At 36.3% G+C, this 24,649-nt stretch overlaps 2 protein-coding genes and 2 long non-coding RNA genes across 7 annotated transcripts in view; 3 read left to right on the forward strand and 1 right to left on the reverse strand.

Moving 5' to 3' along the window:
* Positions 1-21,776, forward strand: part of LOC139977739 (uncharacterized) — a 292,233-nt gene extending 270,457 nt beyond the window's left edge. For all 3 annotated transcript variants that reach the window (XM_071987308.1, XM_071987307.1, XM_071987309.1), the window contains 8 exons: positions 3,960-4,070; positions 5,445-5,703; positions 6,628-6,703; positions 7,225-7,393; positions 7,787-7,938; positions 9,329-9,460; positions 10,831-10,941; positions 14,615-21,776. In XM_071987308.1, coding sequence (XP_071843409.1) covers positions 3,960-4,070; positions 5,445-5,703; positions 6,628-6,650 — 393 coding nt within the window. In that variant the 3' untranslated portion in view covers positions 6,651-6,703; positions 7,225-7,393; positions 7,787-7,938; ... (1 more) ...; positions 10,831-10,941; positions 14,615-21,776. The remainder of the gene's footprint in view (positions 1-3,959; positions 4,071-5,444; positions 5,704-6,627; positions 6,704-7,224; positions 7,394-7,786; positions 7,939-9,328; positions 9,461-10,830; positions 10,942-14,614) is intronic.
* LOC139977780 (uncharacterized) overlaps positions 1-21,776 on the forward strand; it is a 60,965-nt gene extending 39,189 nt beyond the window's left edge. Inside the window, exon 2 of the long non-coding RNA XR_011796690.1 lies at positions 20,886-21,776. This is a non-coding gene — a long non-coding RNA (uncharacterized lncRNA). The remainder of the gene's footprint in view (positions 1-20,885) is intronic.
* LOC139977744 (uncharacterized) overlaps positions 1-24,649 on the reverse strand; it is an 831,623-nt gene that overhangs the window by 185,646 nt on the left and 621,328 nt on the right. The window lies entirely within an intron of this gene.
* Positions 1-24,649, forward strand: part of LOC139977776 (uncharacterized) — a 226,329-nt gene that overhangs the window by 144,164 nt on the left and 57,516 nt on the right. The window lies entirely within an intron of this gene.

Genomic DNA, 24,649 nt, shown 5'->3' on the forward strand with positions numbered 1-24,649 from the left:
GAATACTTAAAATAACTATTCCAATACTGTAGGTATTCGAATACTTCTTTCCTTCGAATGCTTAGAGAATGCTAAATATAGCTATTCCAATAAGTATTCGAACACCTATTCCATTGAATGCCTATTCGAGTACTTATTTCCTTTCGTAAGATGGTCAGCTCTTACATAACGTTTTGTTTTGTACCATAGTTTTACATTTGTACAGTATATTTGTATGTTGTCTTGTGGATTAAAACCTCTACACTTCTACCTCTTCTAGGTTGCTAGGCAACTATCTTGTTCTTCCTGGAAATTAGCTCTCACAGGAAATGGGGTCTGTGTGTATATATTTTAGTAACAAAGGGAGTTTTGTGAGGGGTATAAGGAGTTAGGCAGTTGGCTATAATTATCTGAGCAAGGCAGTTGCAAAAGAAGAGAAAGTTTAGTTTTAATGGCTGGATAGTTTGTTTTAAACCTTAATTTACATAGTTCAAGTTACTGTAGTCCTTATCATTTTTTTTTTATGGAAGTTGTGATATTCAACTGACAGTCTGGGACACTATTTTATTATAAAGGATATTATTTTACAATAAAGTATATTCCGGGACACCATTTCTTATAAAGGACATTATTTTACTACAGAGGATATTGACATAATTTTACTGAAGGATACTCTGCGACACCATTGCTTATAAATTGAAGGATAATACTTTTTTGGGATCGGACATTCATAATACCATTTATTGTGTTCAACTATTTCCGATGTTGTGGAATATCCGATGTCGTAGAAGATATATGATGTTGTAGAATATCTGATGTCACCAGCAGGCCAACTCACCAGAACAGACTTTTAAATTAAGTGTATTTACTTTAACATTTGGGTGTTACCTCACGACTGTAAGTTATTTTATTTAATTCTTTGACTGGGCCCAGATCAGCTGAATATTGTTTGTTATTCATAATTATAATTTTCCAGTTTTCCAGTTTTGATGTATCTGCTCTGTGTTTGGTCTTCCCACCAAACACAGAGTTCTCTGATCAAGAACAAACATTTATTTTCAGTGGCTAACACCCTTACACTTTGAACAGCGCAAAAATATTTGAAATATACCGCGGAGGATTTAAAAGCTGAAGCGTTTCCAAAATTTCATCGATCATTATTCATAAGACCTACTGTTTTAGTATTGTGTGCTTAATACTCCATTTCAAATAGATATTTATTCCTTGTGAATGTTATACAACTTTTAATAGCAGATTTAATCAAGAAGCTAGGACAACAAGCTGGCCAAATTCCTAACTCTCCTTACTTGGAACTAATTAGCATACAAGTATTCAATAAGTATTCAAGTAAGTATTCAGAAACCTGTTAAGCCTTCATAACATAACTAATTAGCATATAAGTATTCGAATACTAGCGAATAAGTATTCGAATAACTATAAGTATTCGTCAGAGCCGAATTATTTAAATGAGCGAATACTTATATGTAAATGAGCTAAGTATTCAAATAGCTATTCCAAAAGCTACTCGAATACCTAGTGTTTATGTTGATCAAATAGTCCCAATAAACTTAATTGATATTATCACGTTCATTGGATCCTTTGTTTCCTCAGAGACTTGATTTGTTGGAAATGCACAATGCAAATGATTGACTGTGCATATCCTCCCCACCCCCACCCCAAAGCTTCCTTTCCCCCACGCACACCTGCATTCCAAGCTAAAATCTCATGTACTGCCTTAAATCAATATTTAATTTGTTATTCTGGTAATGGCATTGTCCTGTCCTACAACACAAGATCTTTTGTACTCTTTCGCACTCTTACTAATAAAAATAAACTTTCGTGAGCTTTGAATTGCATCTAGCAATTCAACATGGGAGAAAGAATGGGCTTAATTTATGGCTACTGACTTTGCTTGTATATGCAAGTAAGCAAGTCTCTCATTGGCATTCACCTTGAACTATTTTTCAAAGTGTGTTATTGTACTCTGACAAGTGTACACTGCACATGTATTTGGTCTCCTACTGTCTAATTATACCATCTTGTACTAGAGCAAAAATGAAATATTTATTTTACTAACATGGTACAGTAGGTGGATTTCTTTAGCAATTCTGTATTATATCCTGCATCAAAAATTCAGTTATTTGCTGCATTTAGGACATTTCTGCATTGTCTTGATATACAATAGGCTGTGTGATTAATGTATGCTATGTCAGGGCAGCACCCCTTCCATCATTAAATCCTTCCTTTGTCTCTGCCCCTCCCATAAAGGTTCAGGCCTCTGTCACAATCAGTGGTGAGAAATTATGATTTTTGGTAAAGATGCCAAAGGCTAAGTAACATTTGCAATTGTGCTGGTGTGTGTGGGTGCGTATGTGACGGCTAGGTGTGTGTCTGCGTGTGTGTGTGTGTGTGTGCATTGTTCTGTTTTCTATAACTGTCCTACACCTAACACTTCTAGATAATAGCATTTGTTCTGTATTGATTTTACCTATAGTTTTGGTGGCTAAACTTGCTTAACAATCTTGCTGGAAAATTCCTTTCTCTTCAGGACAAAGTCACTTTCTAGCATTTTTGATGACGAGGATCTGTGATGATATTTTGTAATTCATCTGTAGACAGCAGAGTGAATGATGTCATTATGATAATTGAGCTGTTAATGTTTTTGTTTTGCCTTATGGTACTTAAATAATTAATACACAGAGCTGTCTTTTGGTGAAATGATGAATACAGAGAACACATCACAAAGGTACCACATTTCCAGGATAAATTAACAAGATTATATAATGCAAAATAATAAGCTTATGCAGAAAATCTGCAATAAAGAAATGAGGTTAGCCAGTCGAAATAGATTACATTCTATCAACCATATCTCAAGTGAGGGACATAACTTTGAGATGAGATATTTCACCAAAATTTTTTGTTTTTAGATAGATAAAGTGTCACGTTGTCAGATCGCTGAATATCCTCATAATTGTGTGATGAATGCATGGAAAATTGATTTGTTACAGTAGCTCAATTGGGCAAATAAAATGCCCAAATACCATTAGAATGCATGATGATATGTGTGTCTATTACACAGCGTGTTCGTAAACATTTAATGATGAAGCAAACTACCATGTTTACACAAGTTTATTCGTTTGATTTGGCTCATCACTTTGCCTTTTTTGGAAGATGGCTTCTTTGGTTTGTTAGGGAGGTGCCCTGTGATGGGGGAAGAAAGGTCAGAGTTCAAGTTTGATTTAATCTAGAAGCAACGTTTTGCTATGACTACAAAGAAATAATTTTAAGAGACTTTCAACTTTCACAAGTTCAGTACTTTCAGAATATATAGTTTAAATTACAATGATGACTGAGGTAGAAATTCAAGTGGTTAAACGACAACTGCTGTTTTGTCACCATTGTGAGGTCTCTGAATGAGTGTGTCTCAGTAAGTCCATTGTTCCAATAGACCAATAGATATAGAAAAAATTCAAATTACCACCTACTTATAAAGGTTAATATTAAATGTTAACGGTTAGTGATACAAAATAATGTTCACACTAAGTATGGGAATACCTATGTCACAAAAATATTTAGCATTTCACTGAAACTCAAGAGCTTTGATTCACACAAAAGCCAAAGTCTTTGTAAGCTAGACTTGATTGCGGACCATTAAACTCTTGCGGGTAAAAGAAAAATCAGTGCAAGCATTATCAAAGGTGATTGTGATATCATTATTAATAACAAACTGTGTAATTAATGACATTCTGTTAGCCATTTTATTAAGAAATCATGCCCAGGATCAGCTGATTTATGTGTAATGAATTTATATAGTATTACAAATGTATGCTGTAAAATTCCCTTACCTTGCATAACGACTACGTACTCAGTGACATACTATTCAAAAATAATGTTCCATCAACCAGCTAAACATTTGCCCTATACAAATCATAAGAACTTTCTGGTTCTCAAATATCTCCTTTTCCATTTCTTTCTCACAGAATCCTTCTTTGTCATCTCATCAAGCAATTAGAGGAGAAGCCAAAGGGAACCCGGTAGGAGCTGAAGCAATGACAATAGATAGCGAAGTAGTGGAAGATGAAACTTTGCTGGTAAGTAGTTGTGAGTGAGAACTTCCAAGTATGATTCATGACTTTTATCAAGTACGTAATATATTTCACTAATAAAAATTAAAAATGTAAATTGTTAGCAAAACTAGTACTTGTGTATGCTTAAAAGCTACACAAGTGCCAGCATTTGGCATCTGAGCACCTTCAAAAATGGAAAAATGTATGAAAGGGGGTGGGGGACACCCCCTCCCATTAGACCCCTCCCCCAGGGTGGCGATCAGTATACCCGGAAATCCAGGATATCCTGGGCACATCAGTGCTTGTATATTGATAAGTTGGCGAAGCATAATTAACAATATTAATATGGCAACATAAATGTTTATCTTTCATATTTGGCATGCTTGTAAATTGTAAGTGTTTATGTGCTTATGTTATTAAATTGTTGAAAATGAATGGCTGGAATCATTATGCAAATGATAGATGGGATTTGATGTTACTTTTTTGCTTCTGCTGCCAGATCGGAAAATTCTTTTTAAAAGTTTATCAGTAGGTAGAACATGAAATTGTTTAAAAAAAAGCTATTTATTTTTGTAACCAAAAATCATTTCTGAGACCAATTATGAGGTATTTTGCCTTATTTGCCTGATACACTCACATAAGGTTACACCAAAATGTCAACCACAGTATTACATGGTTGCTAATCTTAGCATTGTATTGAAGGTGTAAAATCCCACAAAACATATCACACAATAATGGACTCATAGCATGTTTAAAGTTTTGCGAAGAACTATGTTCGGTTTGTTGGAATTGACTTTAATGTTATCATGGCGTTATCTACATGAATCTCTATTAATATTTGTAATTGATTATGCAACATATGCTCTGTGTGGAAATATTCTGTCAACCAAAATGCATTAAACAATTTCCACCTGAAATACCTTGAAAATACCTGTCTTTACAGATATACTAACAAATATCAAAGAACCAACTACAAGCACATTGGTAGTATTGAGATTCTGCAACATTGTCTGCATTCTTACAGTTTCCTGCGTCAACCGTTCATCTGGGTTTTTCCACTCTTTTTCCAGTAAACACCTGTTTGACAAATGTGTTGCAAATATGTGTCTATTCTGTGTCTATTTTTGTCAAAGTTAAACTTTTCGCACAAAATTGCTGCTGTTTCCATGGATAATGATACATAGCTCATGTATTGACGGGGCAAAATAAAACGATTACATTAGCCCTTTTAATTGTCAAGTACACAACTCAATTTCATTAAAAGTATCTGATATGAGCATTTAGTGTTCTAGTTGTTTATCGTCTATGGAGTTTCTTATATGGATTAGCTCAATTTCAATTGGCATAGTGAAATAGCATCAAAACGATGAAACGTTTTGTTTTTTTGGTTATTTCAAGGACTTGTCAGGAAACCTTTCCAAAGAATGGCGGGATGTTGGAAGAAAACTGAAGCTTAAAGAAACAGATCTTCGCAACATAGAGGCAGATAACAAAAGCAATGGACAAAAGGAAGTGGTTTACCAGATGTTGCTACTATGGAAACGGAAACATGGGATAAAAGCAACAAACAAAACACTGAGAGACGCTCTAATAGCAACTGATCGTAGGGACCTGTCAGATGATCTTCTTAATAGGAAACAATGTGGAACGACTTCAGGTAAGTCAAAGACAACAAACATGAGATCAGTAAGGGAGATTATGTATTTCTTGTGTTATATTTACACAATACAGTTGTGCATTCCGTAGCCAAATATGAAAAGGATATCAGTATGTAGAAAGAACAATTAACATTACTTACTATGAAAAACCTACTTTTCGGCAATAAACTTAATGTAAGTCTTTAAGCAATTTTGCAAAGATGTATGAGTAGCAAAGCAATCTGCAGATTGTCATTTAGCAAGCAGCTGTAATTAAGATTTAAAGGAGCCTTATGTTAGATAGTTTTGTAACTAGATGAATGTCAATTTAGTTCTTCTGATGCATGGCTCTATCAACAATGCATTAGAAGAGGTCTGATATTAGTCTGTTAATTGCAACAACAGTCTTGTAAACATTTATATGCATATGAGATATTCAGCAGTTTTTATTTGGTCTCATTATTAACAACAGTCAACTGTCAATTTTTGTAGAGAGTCTCACAAGCTACTACTTATAAATACAAAATATCTATATGGACATCCTTACAGTACAAAGGAAATCTATCAAGAATTTGCAGTAAATGTTGGTCAGCTCATAAATTTGGAATCCATTTTGTGGTGCAAAGGTTTGAATAATATATATGAGATGTTAATCATAGCAAACCTTTATTGATCAAATAGAGTTATGAGGGAACTCATCGTGTCCATTCAACTGAAGATGCAAATTGTTAGGTCAAATCATACATTGAGCAGATGAAGTTGCTAGCTTATCATTCCACATGGAAAACTCAACAGACATTTCAAATGCATAAAATTTTAAAGAGAAATTACAAATTATAAACGTAATTTATGACTTTGAAATACAAGCATGTAATAAATGCCAATATTTAAAGTTCCAACTTCTACCGAAGGTGATACCCAAATTATGTCTATTTATTCCATAGTTGAAGGCACTGCCATAGAGTGATGAGCAGAGCCAAACAAAATTCAGTGACTTTGTAGAAGTATTTTCAAAGCCTGGTAAGAGAAATCATTTAATATATTAAACAATATTTGTCCATCATGCAGACTCATTCACTCACATTTGAGCTCAGCAGTTATAATACGTATTGTATTTTAAACATGAAAATGCTGTATCTTTTTAGTATTAATTTTGTCAATAAAATGCACAATGAATTACAATCTAGTATAGTGTGCACAGCTATTTGCCGAATGTTGGAAAACAGAACAGGCTTCTCTCAAAAGTTTCCTTACAATTGTCATTGAATATTAGATAATAGGTCACTATTATTATAACAGTTATCCATACTGCAGTTTCCTTAAATAAAGTAACACTTACACAAATCTTCGTATTGTGGGAGGATTAAACTTTCATTTCCTCTTTCCAATGACCAGGCAATCGTTTTACATTTCTGTATGATCTAATTTAAAAGCACTTCTTTGAAACTTTTAATCCACTTCAGAGGTCATTCTATAAGTAAAATCCGGACATAACCCTACACATTTATATCCGTGCTATTGCCATATCTTGCATCTCGCAGATGACTGTGGAGGATATGTCTGATATTCAGTCAGAGTATTCTGGTCGTCGGAAGGAAGTGATTCTACAAATGCTTACTACAAGTAGGAAGAAATATGGCTATTATTCAACTTGTGGAATGCTTCACAAAAATGTAGGAGTCTCTTAGAACTGGTGTTGGGAAATGTTAGGTATGTTAATCATTTCAACTCTCATAATCTATATTTGGTCTGTGAGCTGAGAGTGCTTGAACTGCCTTAATATGAATGAAATATTTTGGACCAGTTATTATATGATATAGAAAGAAAAGGTCTGTCAAGTTACTGATTTATAAAAAAATTGATAAGCATGCGAATAATTTACTTGATTTACTATTAAGAAAGCAATACAAATATTAAACAATGGCTTTTAATTCTGAACATTTGCAGAAAAATGTTATTGAATTTTTTTATATGCATTTCAGCTTTATTAATAATAATATTCATAACATATGCTTCATTGATTTAAAGTGAAAAACCTTCATTTATATATTTACATATCATAGTAGGTGACTCCATCTACGTGCATTGTTTTCTCTTCCTTAGATCTACGGCTCATATGAACATAACACTGGCTTTGTCATAGTTTATAGAGTCAGTATAACTGGATATGAGAAAAGAGAAGCAACAGTACCATGATGAAAAATAGAAGTCAGTGATACTTCAAAATATGTGCCTGTACATCAGCATCTCATATGGTATGTGATAAATCCATACAATTGGTAAAAGTTTGTGTGAGAAATTAAGAAATGTCATTTGTCACATACTAGTTCTCTTGGTAAACTCTGTGTATGGTACTAGTGGAGATGTGTAAGTTTAGAAGTTTCTAACATTATCAGTGACTGCATGTATGTTGCTACGTAATCGGCCGATTATGGAGTTACTTTTGACATTATGTACTGCAGCATCTAGTGTGTATTAGTCAATCTCAAAGTCATGAAATTAGTACAAATATAACATTCAAGATTCACACTTGATAGTCTGTCAGTAGGCTATATAGGTAGACCCCAGTTACAGAATGTCAGTAACTTGTGACATTTGAATGGCAGCATGTAGTGTGTATTAGTCAATCTCAAATTCATTAAATTAGTACCAATATAACAGTCAAGATTCACACTTGATAGTCTGTCAGTAGGCTATATAAGTAGACCCCAGTTACAGAATGTCAGTAACTTGTGACATTTGAATGGCAGCATATAGTGTGTATTAGTCAATCTCAAAATCATGAAATTAGTACAAATATAACATTCAAGATTCACACTTGATAGTCTGTCAGTAGGCTATATAAGTAGACCACAGTTACAGAATGTCAGTAACTTGTGACATTTGAATGGCAGCATATAGTGTGTATTAGTCAATCTCAAATTCATGAAATTAGTACTAATATAACAGTCAAGATTCACACTTGATTGTCTGTCAGTAGGCTATATAACTAGACCCCAGTTACAGAATGTCAGTAACTTGTGACATTTGAATGGCAGCATATAGTGTGTATTAGTCAATCTCAAATTCATGAAATTAGTACAAATATAACAGTCAAGATTCACACTTGATTGTCTGTCAGTAGGCTATATAACTAGACCCCAGTTACAGAATGTCAGTAACTTGTGACATTTGAATGGCAGCATATAGTGTGTATTAGTCAATCTCAAATTCATGAAATTAGTACAAATATAACAGTCAAGATTCACACTTGATAGTCTGTCAGTAGGCTATATAAGTAGACCCCAGTTACAGAATGTCAGTAACTTGTGACATTTGAATGGCAGCATATAGTGTGTATTAGTCAATCTCAAATTCATGAAATTAGTACAAATATAACAGTCAAGATTCACACTTGATAGTCTGTCAGTAGGCTATATAAGTAGACCCCAGTTACAGAATGTCAGTAACTTGTGACATTTGAATGGCAGCATATAGTGTGTATTAGTCAATCTCAAAATCATGAAATTAGTACAAATATAACAGTCAAGATTCACATTTAACAGTCTGTCAGTAGGCTATATAAGTAGACCACAGTTACAGTACATGATAATAGTTATATTAACACACCTGCTATACTTATCATGTTTCCTATTTTCTTTGTAGATATTCTTGGTATGATCTTCTAACATCATCATCTGTATGATGGTTGTTAACATCTGCCCTAGACTGTGTATGTCTGCACATTACAGTCATATCACAGCAGGACAAGTAAGAAGATATCCATTCAGTTATCTGGTACGTAATATATACATTTTGTTACTCTGCTTATATGAGAACTATTGTCTAATTAATTTATATAACAATTAAAGTCAAGAGGTTTACTGTTTTTAGGTATATTGAATAATGTGATGGTAAATATTTTTACTTGGCAAGGAGCTTACTTATTGCAATATCTTCACTTGGGTATGCCTTTCCAGAAGATACCAAGAGTGCTCTCATCAGAAATATTGAAAAAAAAATTATAAATTGTATGACGATCATTCTGATCACTAGATGGAGTTTAGTGATGCTCTGAGTGTCTTCACTGAAAGTCTTTCTTCAAAGTAATCATGTATACATTTGATTGAACATCCCAGGTTTAGGTAATAGTATTATGTATTCTCTGTCATTATATCATCTCCATACATGTAATGTATAGGGAGATGAGATATCGTACTTAACCCTTCACGAAAAATGTTAGGAAGTGTGGAGGAGATGAGATCTGCAACTCCAGGATTTGCCATCTTGTTTTACTTACAATAGTGGCATGACAAATGTAAAATATGTAAATAACACAAATTAAAAAAAAAAAACCTGTATACGCTACATCAAATGGGTAAAATGAAGACTGTGACTCTGTAGTGAAGCTAATATGATGAACCTACTGAACCAAGGTGTTCAATTGAATGTGCTTAAATATATTTACATAAGCTTTGCTCAGTGTACAGCATTAAAAAAAAGGTATAAATGCGTGCATGATTGTGTGTGGGAATCCTTGGATTGTAAATAAGACAACTAAAAACCTATACTGTAGATGAATTCATAATTGGGAAGTAGATCTTGTGAACATCAAACCAGATTCCACTGAGGGACACAAGGAGACTGTTTATCAGATGCTAAGGACAAGGAAACAGGGACATGGGAGTAAATCAACATACAGGGTACTAGGAGGGGATCTAAATGCAGCTGGCTGTAGAGACCTGTGGGAGGAAGTGCTTAAGCAAGGTTTATATTAAATGTAATAATATAAATACCCCAATGGAAATTAGCTACCATATAACTGATATCCTCAGTGGATGTGAAGTGACTTGAGATTAATAATAATCTACCTGACATTCACTGACAGGCACAATGAATATTCCAGGAGATTAATTGCCAGCAATTACTGTATCAGTTAATGTTGATTTAAAGGAATAATAAAAACGAAACCTACTTTCTGCTACAGCTACTGACTTAACCCCTTTAAACAATCTGTGTATAATGTGCCATTTTTTCTCATTAACATTCATAATATAACAATGATATACTGTCATTGTAATGAGCTACCATCATAGTTACAGCTATGAATATGCATTCAGTTTCTTGTCCTTATCTTTACATCATTTTCATCATTGATCATTCCATAGCTCTTGAGCAAGTATGACCGAATCAGAGATCCAGAATAGAGCGATACCGTGATGGAGAACAGATGTCAGTAATACTTTGAGTTGTATTCCTGTTCATCAGCATATCCTATGGTATGTTATATATTCATAGTTTTATCAGTCTCAAGTCAGTCAGAATTACCAAGTCAAAAGTCAAGATTGATTGATCGTGTGTGTAGTGATGTGATTCAGTTTGAGCTGTACGGAGGTAGGGAAAACATTTGTGGGAAAATCGATATTATTTTAAAAATATATTTAAAATTGAATAAGGGTAGGGAAAAAACAGACAGTAACCTTCTACACATCAATAACGAAAATCTGGAAATTAAGAGGAGACCATGGTCTTGAAAGCTTGAGCAGATTGAGTACCCCAGATCTGGCACCAAACTCCTCAGGGATCAGCCTTCAAACCCACCAGGTGACTGCTGTCTTCTACAAAGGGGTTAAACTCAAACAGACTCCAGTCACCGAGGACCCTAAACTAGTGGACCTCAGGGACGTAGCCAGGGGGGAGCAGGGGGAGCGACCGCTCCCCCCTTTCAGTGTCGATTTTTTTTTTTTTAACTGTCGTTTTTTTAGCATGGTATTTTGTCAGTGCTCTTTTGATCTTGAATACTCGTCAGCTCCGTTAACTCGATTGTAATCGTAGTAACATTCACGCCTACTGATTCAACTACTTACTTAGTTTGGCAGATGCAATTAGCTAAATTTAGCTTATAGCCAATTACAAGCCTATGGCCACTGCGTTATAAAATACATATTGCCTACCTAACCGCACTCTATGGAATGTCACGAACTGTATGCACAACAACGTCGACAACGTTCGTTCAATGAGTCGTCCTAAGTTGTTGCACGAACAGCATGTTATGAAGCTAAGCTAGCAATCGTACGTGATACGCACTTCCTATAAATTATTATTACACTGCTAATACACTGCGATAACGATATTTGTTTTTAGGCCACTGCATATCTGGCTGTATTACAAAATATCAAAGTTTATATAGTCCATCAGTTAAGTTCGTCAAATGTATTAAAGTCCAGACATTGGACAATAAACAAGAATCATCCTACTGGAAAACTTGTAAAAGAGCACTATGTGTGTCTTTCTGATATATTATGTAAAGGAACATGTAAAAGAATTTAAACAGGAAACAAAATCTGCTGATACTGATATCATATGATCAGGGCGTAGCCAGTATGTAGCACGATAGTTTCATTCAACACTCTATACCCCCCGAAAAAGACTATAGGATCCGACCTTGTAAGTTTTTTAACATGTAGTTAAGAACCCGTTTACGCAGATAATATTTCAGTTGAGAAAACACTTGAGAAATTTGCACCAGATGGCAATCGTCGGATAGCTCTCGCCTTCTCTTATTAGGCTAACTTAAACATTTACTAGCTACAGTTGTATCAAAGACATTTCTGGACTATCTTTGTATCTACAAGTATCAGAAGTTGAAAAGTAAGACTACTCTGTACATGTACCTTCAAGGGCGGTGGAACCGGGGGAAACAGGGGGCAAGTGCCCCCCCCCCACTTTTCCTCAGGTTAAAAATGTGCCCCTTTTCTACATAAAACTTGTACTCTTGATCACCTTATTAAGTCAGCGATATTTCAGTAAGAGATCTAATCCTAATTTAGAACTATCAGGGGCGTAGCCAGTATGTAGCACTGTAGGCCCGGGCCTACACTTTTTTTGGCCAAGTTATCTTTTTTATTAAAACACCCATAATTCAAATCCATAAGCTTGCTGAACGAGTTTAAGAGTCTAGACAGGAAAAACTATTGAAATGAACGTAGCAAGATTATGGCTAAATTAGGTGACCTATTCTTCTGTCATCTAGGCTGTCATTCATATCGCGTGCCGTTTCATTCAATACTCTACCCGCCGAAAAAGACTAGGATACGATCTTGTCAGTTTTTTAACATCTACTTAAGAACCCGTTTACGCAGATAAAATTTCAGTTGAGAACATTCCACAGTCAAATAAGCCTATCGTTGATTAACAGACTTAATATGTATAGAGCTGCAGCACTTTGCCTGTTGTTTTCACAATCGGCGTTCCAAGTTCCAAACCAGCCTTTTCGATAAACATTTACTACCTACAGTTGTATCAAAGACAAATATTGGCTACAGTTGTATCAAAGACATTTCTGGCCTATCTTTGTATCTACACTATCAGAAGTTGAAAAGTAAGACTACTAAGACGGGGGGGGGGGGGGGCGTTGATGGAGTGATGTGTATACGCAAATAAGATAATACAATAAGATTTATAAAGGGTACTAAATATCAGGCTGCATCAGTCCAATCGAATTTCTGCAAAGTGCCCTTTGACGTCGGTGCCCCCCCCCCCAGATTAAAAGTGCTTCCGCCGCCCTTGTGTAACTTGCTAATTTTAATACATTATGTATTATTGAATTACGTACTATTTTAACTCGTTTGTTTTGGGGGTTTAAAAGTGATATTGAATGAGGTGTCTCAAGTTAGCAAGAGGGCCAGGGAACCAGAATGAACACTAGGGAAGGGCCGTTTCCGGCCATCTGGGGGGTTTGTAAAACCAAAAATTTTCTTGTACGCTCCGCGCCAACCGATGGTGGCGCTCCGCTCAGATAGTCGTGCCTACAACTTTGAAAATCCATATCAGTCGCAAAAAGTGCTCCCCCCCCCCTTTCAAATTCCTGGCTACGTTGCTGGTGGACCTCCCTGGATTGTATTGAGCATCTTTTTTATATCAGACAGTCTGCAATGACAAAATCAGTATATCATTATAAAGTTAAGGATCAGGATATAGAAACAGGACTGGTAATCTGTGTCTACGTGACATACTTCAGGCATGAGACTCTTCCGCGGAAACGCGGATTTCCGATTTTTTTTTTCTTTTCATTTTCGCGTTTTTTCTCGTAATTCGCGTTTTTTTTTTTTTTTTTTTTTTTTTTGTGATTTTTTTTTTTTTTGTGATTTTTTTTTTGTGATTTTTTTTTTTTTTTTTGCCGAACATGATGGACTGTGAAGGGATGGAACACCGAATTTGACCAGTGGTGGAATCAAGTAGCACAGAGCAAGCAAAAAAGCCTTTTTTTGGTTCAAAAAAGCTAATGGATAAATTATACAAGCAGAAATTCCACACTTTTTTGGCGAGTTACGTGATGTGATAGATTCCATCTAGAGTCCACCATTTTGCATCTTAGCCCTCCTTACCTGGCAAAACTTTTCTCAAGGGTAGGGGGACACCCCCTCCCCTCCCCTTAAACCCCTCCCCCAGGACGGCGATCGATGAATTTCAGATTTTTTTTTCCTGGCTCAGTCTCATCCCTGATACTTGTATAGGTCATTTTCTGAACTAAAATCCTTTTCCAGGGCAGTTCGATAATTAAGTTGGAAATCCATCATTGGAATGATGGTTTAATACTTTCTATTCTTTGTTCCAATATTATTACAATAGTGGAAATGGTTTAATATAATTGAAATTGGCTGCAATAGCTGTACTAAATAACCAACCTCAGATAAAAAGGATCGTTTTCTCTGCAGTGAAGCTGTGATGATGGACCAACCGTGATCATTCTTATTATAAATGTGTAGTTTAATCTTACAAATTCTTAGCCTATCTTAAAAAATGTTGTACAATTTACTAGATTTATAATTCAACATAGAAATGAATAATCACTAAATGGAAACTTAAACCAAACTGACAAAAAACTGTTAAATTAATCGATTTGAAATAAATGATTTTGTTATAAACTGTTTTTTTCTTTTTCATATACAGCTTTGAATTCGATACAATCAGGAGAGCTACATGTCAACTTGAAGGCCAGAACATCAAACAGACCTATAATTTCTAAAGTTTTGCACCAAGAATGCTCTTTTAGGGATTTAGACAGTTATGACATCAGAATTGTTAGTCATGAACTCGGTGATCTATCACAGTACTAAAAATTAACATAATACCCAAAGTTGTTGTAACTTTCAGGTCAATAGACAAAGTGTGTATATACGGTTCGCTTAAAGCTATCTTATAAAAGCTATGAAGAAGAAGCAAAATAGTGTAGCAAAGGTAAAGACTTTGAATCTAAAGGAAAGAACTTCAAGTGGCCATCTTGTAACCAATTTATTTATGCCTGAGATTTAATCCAAGGGGCACAATGTGAAGTAACTGGGCTGCTGGCACCAACTTTGTTACAACATCTGTGGCAACAGAGTACTGATATTATGAAGAACCAGTTTCTGCTATATTGATAGAAAGTTATTGTCAGGAAAACCCATCTACATAAAGCTGCAATCTGAATAGGGGATAAAGGGATGCTGGTATGACCACAGGGCAACACCCCAGGCTCTCATCTGAAGGAGTTATCAGGAATTTTGACATCAGACCGGTCTAAAGACCTACTCTACCTGCAAGCTGCAAGTATGACAAATGTAATGTATGTTGTAGAAACTGGTAGCGATTAAGCTGCAATCTGAAATAGGGGATAAAGGGATGTTGGTATGACTACAGGGCAACTCCCCAGGCTCTCATCTGAAGGAGTTATCAGGAAGTTTGACATCAGACCGGTCTAAAGACCTACTCTACCTGTAAGCTGCAAGTATGACAAATGTAATGTATGTTGTAGAAACTGGTAGAGATCACTGACTTCATTAACACCACCGGAAAATCACCAGCATTTGTAGCAAATATATACTGCAGTACTACTGAATGTACAACAAAGTATATGTTACAGTTACAATGACTAATAGGGGAGAAGAAGGAGGAGGAGGACTTAAATACAGTATAATTACCGCAAGAGCAATCAGTTCAGCACAGGGGATTATGAAGGCATGTTGGTTATACGACAAGAAGACTGGGAATTTGGTTGTTATCATATACACAATGCGATCAACTAGGAGTTTTATAACACATCGTTTGTCCATGAGAGAATTGCTCGGTTAAATCGGGTAATATTTTATTTAAATATATAGTTTATTCAATGTGTCAATTTGCCAGTGTTGCCTCTTAAATACTATCAGAGAGTTTTCCCATTCCAATTTATGTAGTGTTGTACGTAGCTCAATGTCGTCAGTATCATATAAACAAGTTTGTGCAAGTGGTAATTGCAAGTTGTGCAAGTGGTATTTGCAAGTTGGTAATGTACTGTCCTCCTTTACATAGTAAGTATGATGAGAGAAAAGAACATTCAGAGTTCATTTTATCTGTTAAGTACTACATTAATGTTATGGTTGATAACATTTTTGAAAGGAAAATTCAGTAGAACTATGAATTATCTAATATTTTACAGAATGCATTTCAAACAACATTGCAAAGACCATTGATGGTTACAGGATGTGTTTATTATCACTGTGAAGCATATATTAATACATATGGTGTATAACATGGATTGTCCTTACACTGTTTTTATTTGCAAGCACATTCTACCCAGTAGACCTACTATTAGTCAATAGCTTCCAGTTACATTCCAATCATCCTATCTTTAGCTAGTGGGAACGTTATGGTGTTAAGAAGCAAGTTCTTTGTTCATACATCTTAGGTTAACATTAATAATGATAGCCTAATTATATTCATGTTGTAATATTCAGTATAACAAGTCTACATAATATAACTGTGTATTTAAACACACACTTTGTGTCACACAGTAATCAAAATGCAAGTAGAAGATATTTTACACCTTTGTGGGTTTCATATTTTATCGTTTTGTCGTAATTTGTAATCAATTATAGTGACAGGCAACTCTGACTGTGTGAAACCTTGCTTGTAAGCACGATCAGACTGGATGGCCTTAAACTTTCCTTGTGGATAATCCTTGTTGATGTCAAGCATTTTGTTTTGGTGGAGGTGACAGGTCGTGTGGAGTCAGTAGAGGCGAAATATGAAAACTTTGTAAATTGTAAATACCATACATTAAAATTACAACTTTGGATGAATGTCATATTTAGTGTTTATTTGCTCTATGATTAATTAGATGAACCTCTATTGTTATCACTGGATGTCAACTTTCACTTGAGGTCAGCAGAGATCAGAAGCTAAACATCTTAAAAACACGATATCTCAAGAAGGCAATATTGAATGAATCTCATATTTAGAATGTTGATACTTTTTATTCAAGAAATCTATTTTTCAAAAGTCATTTTATGTCAGCAGAGGCAAAAATATGAAGAACTTGTAAAGAGGATATATCAAGAATTGAACTTTGGAAGAATTTCATAGTTTAATACTTAGGTGCTCCATTATGAGAACTATGTTGTCCTTATTGGTGGACGAAGGTAATTTGATTTCATGAAACTGAAAAGATTGTAAACATGATGTCACGAGCGTTGAATCTCGGACATATTCTTATTTGGTTTGTGGAGGCTCTATTTTTCATTAATGAACCCTATCACTTTCCTTTTTAGTTATCTTACTTTTGATCCCACTGCCCTCATTGCTATTAATAAATTGATGTATGTTATTGCGATTTAATGATAGAAATACACCAGTTGAAATGTCACTTGATTTTATCACACGGCTGGGTTTGATGAAAACACTGTATAAAGTATACCTGCTTTAGCAAACATAAGATTAATCACATAACCCATATGAGGAACCCTCATCAAAGGTTCCAACATTATTGTCTGTAGCTTAATTAGCATTGTCAATGAAGCTTATGCCGTAACAATCGTGTCTTTATATATTTCTGTCAACATCAGTTCTAATGTTATTTGCTAGCAATCCATTTGCTCAATCCTGAAGAAGGTTCTCCATGTTTTTTTCCTTGTTAGTGGCCTTATTAATCCGTCAAAAATATATCGAGGGTCATTTGTTGCCGAGGCAGGCCCAAATATGAACTACTTCACTACATCTTGTCCAATGGTCTTAATCTCTTCCAGGTGAACATTTCTGGCAATGGTTGGTTGGAAAGGGGCACCAATGTACCATTTCTACAGAGGCTTGTTCACATTTAGGGGCAAACCAGGTGTATTAAGTATTTCAGTTAGTAGAGGGCACCAAACAAAGTACATCAAATTGGTCGCAAGTAACCTTGCGTTTGATGATATGTAAAACAAAGTTGATAAAGATAATGCATGCCATTGGTTTCGCTCTCAACCAGATCTTTGTACTCGAACAGTAACAGTACTCAATGCGGTCAAGAAATATCACACTGTTACATCATAATGATTTACTCTGCCAATCACAATGGTTGGAAATGGTTTTACTGCTGGGTGATAAGGTCAATGGTTATATCAGTGTTTGGTAATATCGTGTATTAATATGGTTGAAGTCTATTTGGATGTGTTACTCAATTGATATCTGCTTTGAGTTTACAACAAAAGCAATACTTTAGATATAGTTTTCCAGTCCCAATATGTTTTGTTTGATGGAACGTTTGCCTTGTTTCAGTAATGAGTGGGAAATGGGGTCAAAGGTCATTTCAGTTCAAGGCAGAGTTGTGTTTTTCTTCCAATGTTATAGACATGGAAGTTACTCGCAATCTTCAATAATTTGGAAGAGGACAAAAGTAGGACAAGCAGCGATATATAAACGTGGCTTGTTCCTTGCTAATATTGAATATATTCCTTATTAATATTGAATAAAGCAAATGCTACTTTCTGGTTAAAGTCTTGGTTGTAAGTTATGTAACTTTATAACTGTATATGTGCTCATGTACTCAGGTTAACAAAATAAACAAATGGAATAGAGAGAAAAGCCTGTGAAATCATGTACAGTGGTTTGAGAACTACTTGAAAGTATACCCACCCTAGTAGGAGCTCTCTTGCATTTTATGAGGTTATAGGACCTTCAAGGTCAATGTAACTCAAGGCTTGTGTCCATTATATAGTAAAGCGTGAATTAACTTCGTACATTGTATGTTGATCCACCTTAGTATATGAAAACTCTTGCATTTTCTGGTAAAACTTCATTTGACGCACATAGAAGTGAAAGTGTGAAATATCGTGTACATTGTTACATATTTAGTATATAGATCCACCCAGTTAATGAATAAGAGGACTTTATTGCTTTGTGAATATGCAAGAGCGGCGAAACCGGGGGGCACAGGGGGCACGTGCCCCCCCCCCCCCCCCAACTTTTCCTCAGGTTAAAAATGTGCCCTTTTTCTACATAAAAATTGAGGCCAGGGAACCAGAATGAACACTCGGGAAGGGCCGTTTCCGGCCATCTGAGGGATTTGTAAAACCAAAAATGTTTTTGTTCGCTCCGCGCCAACCGATGGTGGCGCTCCGCTCAGATAGTCGTGCATACAACTCTGCAAATCCTGGCTATACGCCCCTGACTTTTAATGAATTTCTGTGAATGGAAAAAAATTATTAAGATATTAACAAGAAATAAACTCTAATTCGGAAGATTCCTACATTAGCAACTAGCATGTTTTCACCTCATTTTGTCTCAAAAGAAATCTTGTTCCTTGTTTTCCAGTTTGCACATTGGATATTGCAGTGCTAGTATGCATATTTTCCTTGAAGGGAGAGAGGGGGGGGGGGGGGGGTGCAGGACGTTGATGGAGTGATGTGTATACGCAAATAAGTTAGTACAATAAGAGTTATAAAGGGTACTAAATATAAGGCTGCATCAGTCCAATTGAATTTCTGCAAAGTGCCCTTTGATGTCGGTGCCCCCCCCCCCCAGATTTAAAGTGCTTCCGCCGCCCTTGTGAATATGAATGGTCTTTTCAGTCGTCAGAGTTCAGTCTCAAAACCCTGCAAACTTAATAACAACAGACGGTATCACTTGAGTGACCATACGTATGACGGTACGTTGTAGATCCACCGTCTTGAGTTGTATCGTAATTGCAGGTCAAGGGTCATTTCAGTCAGCAGAGGTCAACAAGTGAAAGTCTTTTAATATATAACTGATATCGTAAGTTATCCATGTCTACCATACGCTATATGTAGCGCTTATTGTAAGTACAATAAATCCTGAAGTGAACGTGATATGTTGTCTTTAAATCCATCATCAACTCTACAAGATATTTTCGATGTTCATTCTTATTTGCATAAACCTCGTATGCATTACAACCGTACTGGTTCAGTACAAGAACGGTTATCGGTTTTGCTTTTTGTTGGTTTGTTGGTCAGATATTTGATCTGAGAATGGAGATGAAATTCCCTCAAATTTTAGGATAGCTCCAAAGGTAAAAGTTGGATGAACGTCATTGCTTGAGATGTAATTTCACAAGAGCCTGAAGTGGAAAATCCAACCTCCTGCAGATCGTGTTTGAATAAAATATGACTTAAAGAAATACAAACTCGGTTTAACTTTTTTGTTGCGTACTAAAGATTTATTGTATAATACAGTATTTGCCCCCCCCCCCTTACAAACAATATGCAATAGACATATAACAATAATTAGTCTCATTTTGAGCAACAAGGAAAGTGATGGGGGGGGAGGGGTTGGGGGTGACTGTATCAATCAATTATAGAAGAAACAAAGGTTGAAATGATAGGGGTGTGGTCAATGTTTGACCGTCTTCTTTCTTCAACGTCCGTCATCCCCTCCATATCTCTCATCATGCCATCCATACTGGTCCCCTCCCTTCCGTATCATCGTCCCCTTCAAATACAGGATATCATGATTAGGTATAAGCAGGGTGTTGTTATGGAAAGCTGCCCAACAAAACCCAAAAGGGTAATATAGTGGAGGTGCTGTAGGCAAGGCTATCTGAACACATCATGTTTCGTTAGACATCAAATGAGAACGCTGAACTGACCTCACTGGAAAACGTCACACAATTTGATTAACGGGATAATGTACTACAAATTTGAAATGTTCATTTTAATACAAACAAAATGGGAACATGAATAGATCCATTCCCATTCCTCTTATTGTATTTTGTTACCTATTGGAATCAAAAGGGCCTACACGTATCCGTGTAAAGAAACCCACTGAAGTTTTTTTCATAATTATGCATATCCTAAACGCAAATACCATAAACAGTTTATTAACGTATATGATCCGGGGGATAAAGGAATTAAAGAGATTTGTTCATGTTTATGAGAACTAAATACTTCAGGGAGTAACCAGTGTGTGGCCGTAATGTGGTAACCACGAGGTCACTGGTTTGAAACTCATTCTAGCCCAAATTTGAAAATCATACTCTTTAATTTCTGTCCAAGATTTAATACGGTTACATCATGTCACACCTATATATCTTTTAAGTGGATGTCAATTTTAACTGTCAAAATTAATGTCGCATTCAGATTGTCACAAAATTGACGTAGAACAAACTGCACACGTCTACAAACCAGCAGTATATCATTAACAGCCAATGAAGGACACGTGAGGTATACACTTCGATATTTTGAAGTATCCTGACCGATCTAGAAAATATTGCCGCATTTTGTAATAATGTCACGCAGTTTATATCATGCCGTTCCAGGCGTTCCTACAACCTTTTGGCTAGAAAGTGACACAGGAAATCCTTAAAACCCAATAATGTGGACTAGAATGTTGACGAGGGCAAGAGCCTTACCACGAAGGACATTATTTTCGCAGGCGCCCAACAAGCGATCTGATTGGTCCCCCCCCTCCCCCAACTCCCTTACTTTGATATGGATTTTCACAATACTGACCCGAATATAACTATCGCAAAACGTAACTTCATTTTATTGTGGATTGAAGATTTCCCAATAGGATAACATTTTAAAATAAGTAATTTTATAAAAGTTAACACATTTTAAAATTGTAACATTAAAATAACTCTATCAATACGTACTTTTTAGGGTATAAGTTGGCTTTCTAACAGTAGCTATGTACAGAATGTACATTAATCTATATACAAATATCAGTTTTAATAAATATACTTCTTTCATTATATGGAAATCTCTCTTCATGCTATCAATTTCGAATCGATGTTGATGATATCAAACTCGATTATATGTTGATACTTTCAAATCCTCATCTGTGTCGATGTTATCAAACTCCAATATATATATTAATGAAATTATTGTTCGTGAATCTCATTTTCTATATAATATAAACGCGAGTCCTTGTTCTTGCTATCATACGCGGATCTCTGTTGATGCTATCAAACGTAAACCTCCATTGTACCTTACAAGAACCTATGATGCTACTGGACACCAATCTCTGTTAATAAGTAGCACGAGCATATCGTAACACATCGTAACACTAATCTGTACCGATCCTATTGTACCAGGCGAATCTCTATTTTTCGTACAGTAAACGCGAAGCTTTGTTGATCATATCGTTATTCGTTGATCCAATATTACGCTATTCTTTGTTAATCATATAGAGACGCGAATTTCCATTGATTTTAATGTACACAAATTTATGTTGAACCTTTCGCAATATTCCGTTGAAAACCAACTATCAACTATGTCCTGGTTCCACGGTTTCTGCTATATGAATATCTGGCAACGAGTAAACTGCTCAAGTTGCTCACATAGCGTGTCAGTAAATATTTACTGAAAACAAATTTTAAGATACGAATTTTCAGACCTAACTTAAACACTTGGTTTGGCCACATTCAATGCTTCATATACACTAGGAATAGTACATAATTATAGAATATTCATTTTATATTGAAATTGTTCACCAACTGTACAATTACGCGTGACGAATAGTGTAAAGTAAGTAGGCCTGACGTTTCGATCCTAGCAGGATCTTCTCCGTTTCCCCTCCCCACCCCCCCCCCCCCCCCCCTGTCACCCGTCTGCTCGTGGCTCTCTTCCAACTTTTTTCTCAACACTTTTTTGTCTTTGTCATTCTCTTGTTAAGAGATACTTTGTCTCTCTACAGTTTATCTCCTACATATACCTCTTCGCTTCCCCGGCCTATTGGTTTCATTCTTCTCCCCATCCATTGTCTACTGATCCTCTAACATCTATCTTTTTTTGTGTTCACCCTGCTAATTAACCTGTCTGTAGTCTTTGCGTGTATTTGCCCCTCCTGTTACCGTTACTTATTATTCAGCCTCATTCACTTGTATCACATGACCATTTTCATCCGCCTCCTAAGATTCTGGAAATCTGGATAAATTGGAAATGCGCATACTCTCCGTCTGTATACTTTTTGTTGTTTTTGCTACAATGTGTTGGTAGCAAACTTGGCCGTGAAAGGAGAGATAAGGACCTTGAAACATTATGATACTTTTTTTCACAAAAATCACGCCAGGAAAGATGAGAGTGAGCAGAGAAATTAAAGGTTTGGAAACAAACAAATAAAATATGACATTTAATTTGTGGGTCACAGTATTGTCTGAATCGGATTAAATGATAACTCTCTAGTGCAGGGGCGCATCCAGGATTTTCTGACCCGGGGGCGCCAAGTACTATCTAAACGGAGCGCCACCATCGGTTGGCGCGCAGCGTACAAGAAATTTTTTTGGTTTTGATACCCCTAGATCACCGGAAATGGCACTTCTCTGGCTTAAAAATGACCAACCAGATGTACACTATTGCCTGAGAATCAAGTATTTCCCAATAGTTTTTTTTTTCCCCATCCATAACCTTTTTCAAGATTGTCACCAGTCACAAATCATGTTCGACCACATCGCATGTCCTGTGGATCATTGCTTGTGTAGGTGATTCTACGTCGCGGCCCACAATACGTGTCAGCCCCACTTTTCAAGGTTTTCCCATCTACACAAGACATTTCGTTGTTTACATTAGCATCCCGCGGTATACTGCGCAACTTTGACGGATCGTAAGGTACACGATGGCATACGATGTAATAACCGATGCTGGCATATATGATATTGACATTAACATGTTGAACGCGCGCGGAGCGCGCGCAAATTGTTGGGTTTTTTTCGGGCAAGTCGTTACAGCCCCAAATCAAATTGGGCTCCTACGCCCATGACTTCACACATAGACAGTTTTGAGGTTGTTCATATTTGAACACCATTTTAATGCTTATTGATATAAGGTGATATCTGCTGTTTGCTTTTTTTAATTCGAGCAGGCGCGTAGCGAGGAGTTTGCTAAGTGAGGGACGAAGCCTGTTGGCAGACTATCTAAGCGTAGCGCCACCATGTATTGGCGCGAAGCGTACAAGAAAATTTTTGGCCGAAAATGCCTCCCAAATCGCTGGAAATGGCACTACCCAGGACCATTTGTTGGCGCGAAGCGTACAAGCAAATTTTGGCCAAAAATACCTCCCAGATCGCTGGTAATGGAACTTCCCCGGCCTTGTTTGTTGCATTTAAGCATTTTTTAATTTGAAATTACTAAAGATATCATAACAAAATATGCTCAAGGGGGGGGAGGGTGGTGTTGCAGTCGCCCCTTCCCGAAATGCGTCATGTTCCCCGACGACACGGTCGAGTTCGAGACCAGCCACAGTTGGTTTCATAGCAGGTTTCATATACACACACGCGTTATGATAGACCTTACATATAGTATATATGTACATATACATTATTGAGAGAGGACAAAATGGAAACGTCAAAAATGGAGTTGACGATGTTAGGGGTAGGGTAAAATCCTTGATCAGTCACTGGCTACCCTGTGTATATAATAGGGATCAGCGCTGTAATGATGTCACAGACTGTTTCTCCTTCTCTTCCAGGTGTCTTGGCGTTTTTCTTTTACTCCCTCCTTTTCTCTTTTTCTCTCTTTCTTCTTTTTCTTTTCCCTTCCTTCCTCTCCTCCTCCTATTTTCCCCCTCTTTTTCCCCTTTTTCTTCTCTTTTTTTCTCTCCCTTTTTTCTTACCCGGGGGGCGCGCGCCCCCAACGCCCCCCTGGATACGCGCCTGTATAGTTAGTTAGTTAGTCTTTTAGTATGTCTACCCTGAAGTTTAGTTATGCTACATTGCTACTCCAACTGCGATAGGCTGGTCGCTGTATATCATATTGT

The sequence above is a fragment of the Apostichopus japonicus genome, chromosome 12 (assembly GCF_037975245.1).
Source record: "Apostichopus japonicus isolate 1M-3 chromosome 12, ASM3797524v1, whole genome shotgun sequence".
Classification (NCBI taxonomy): Eukaryota; Metazoa; Echinodermata; class Holothuroidea; order Aspidochirotida; family Stichopodidae; genus Apostichopus; species Apostichopus japonicus.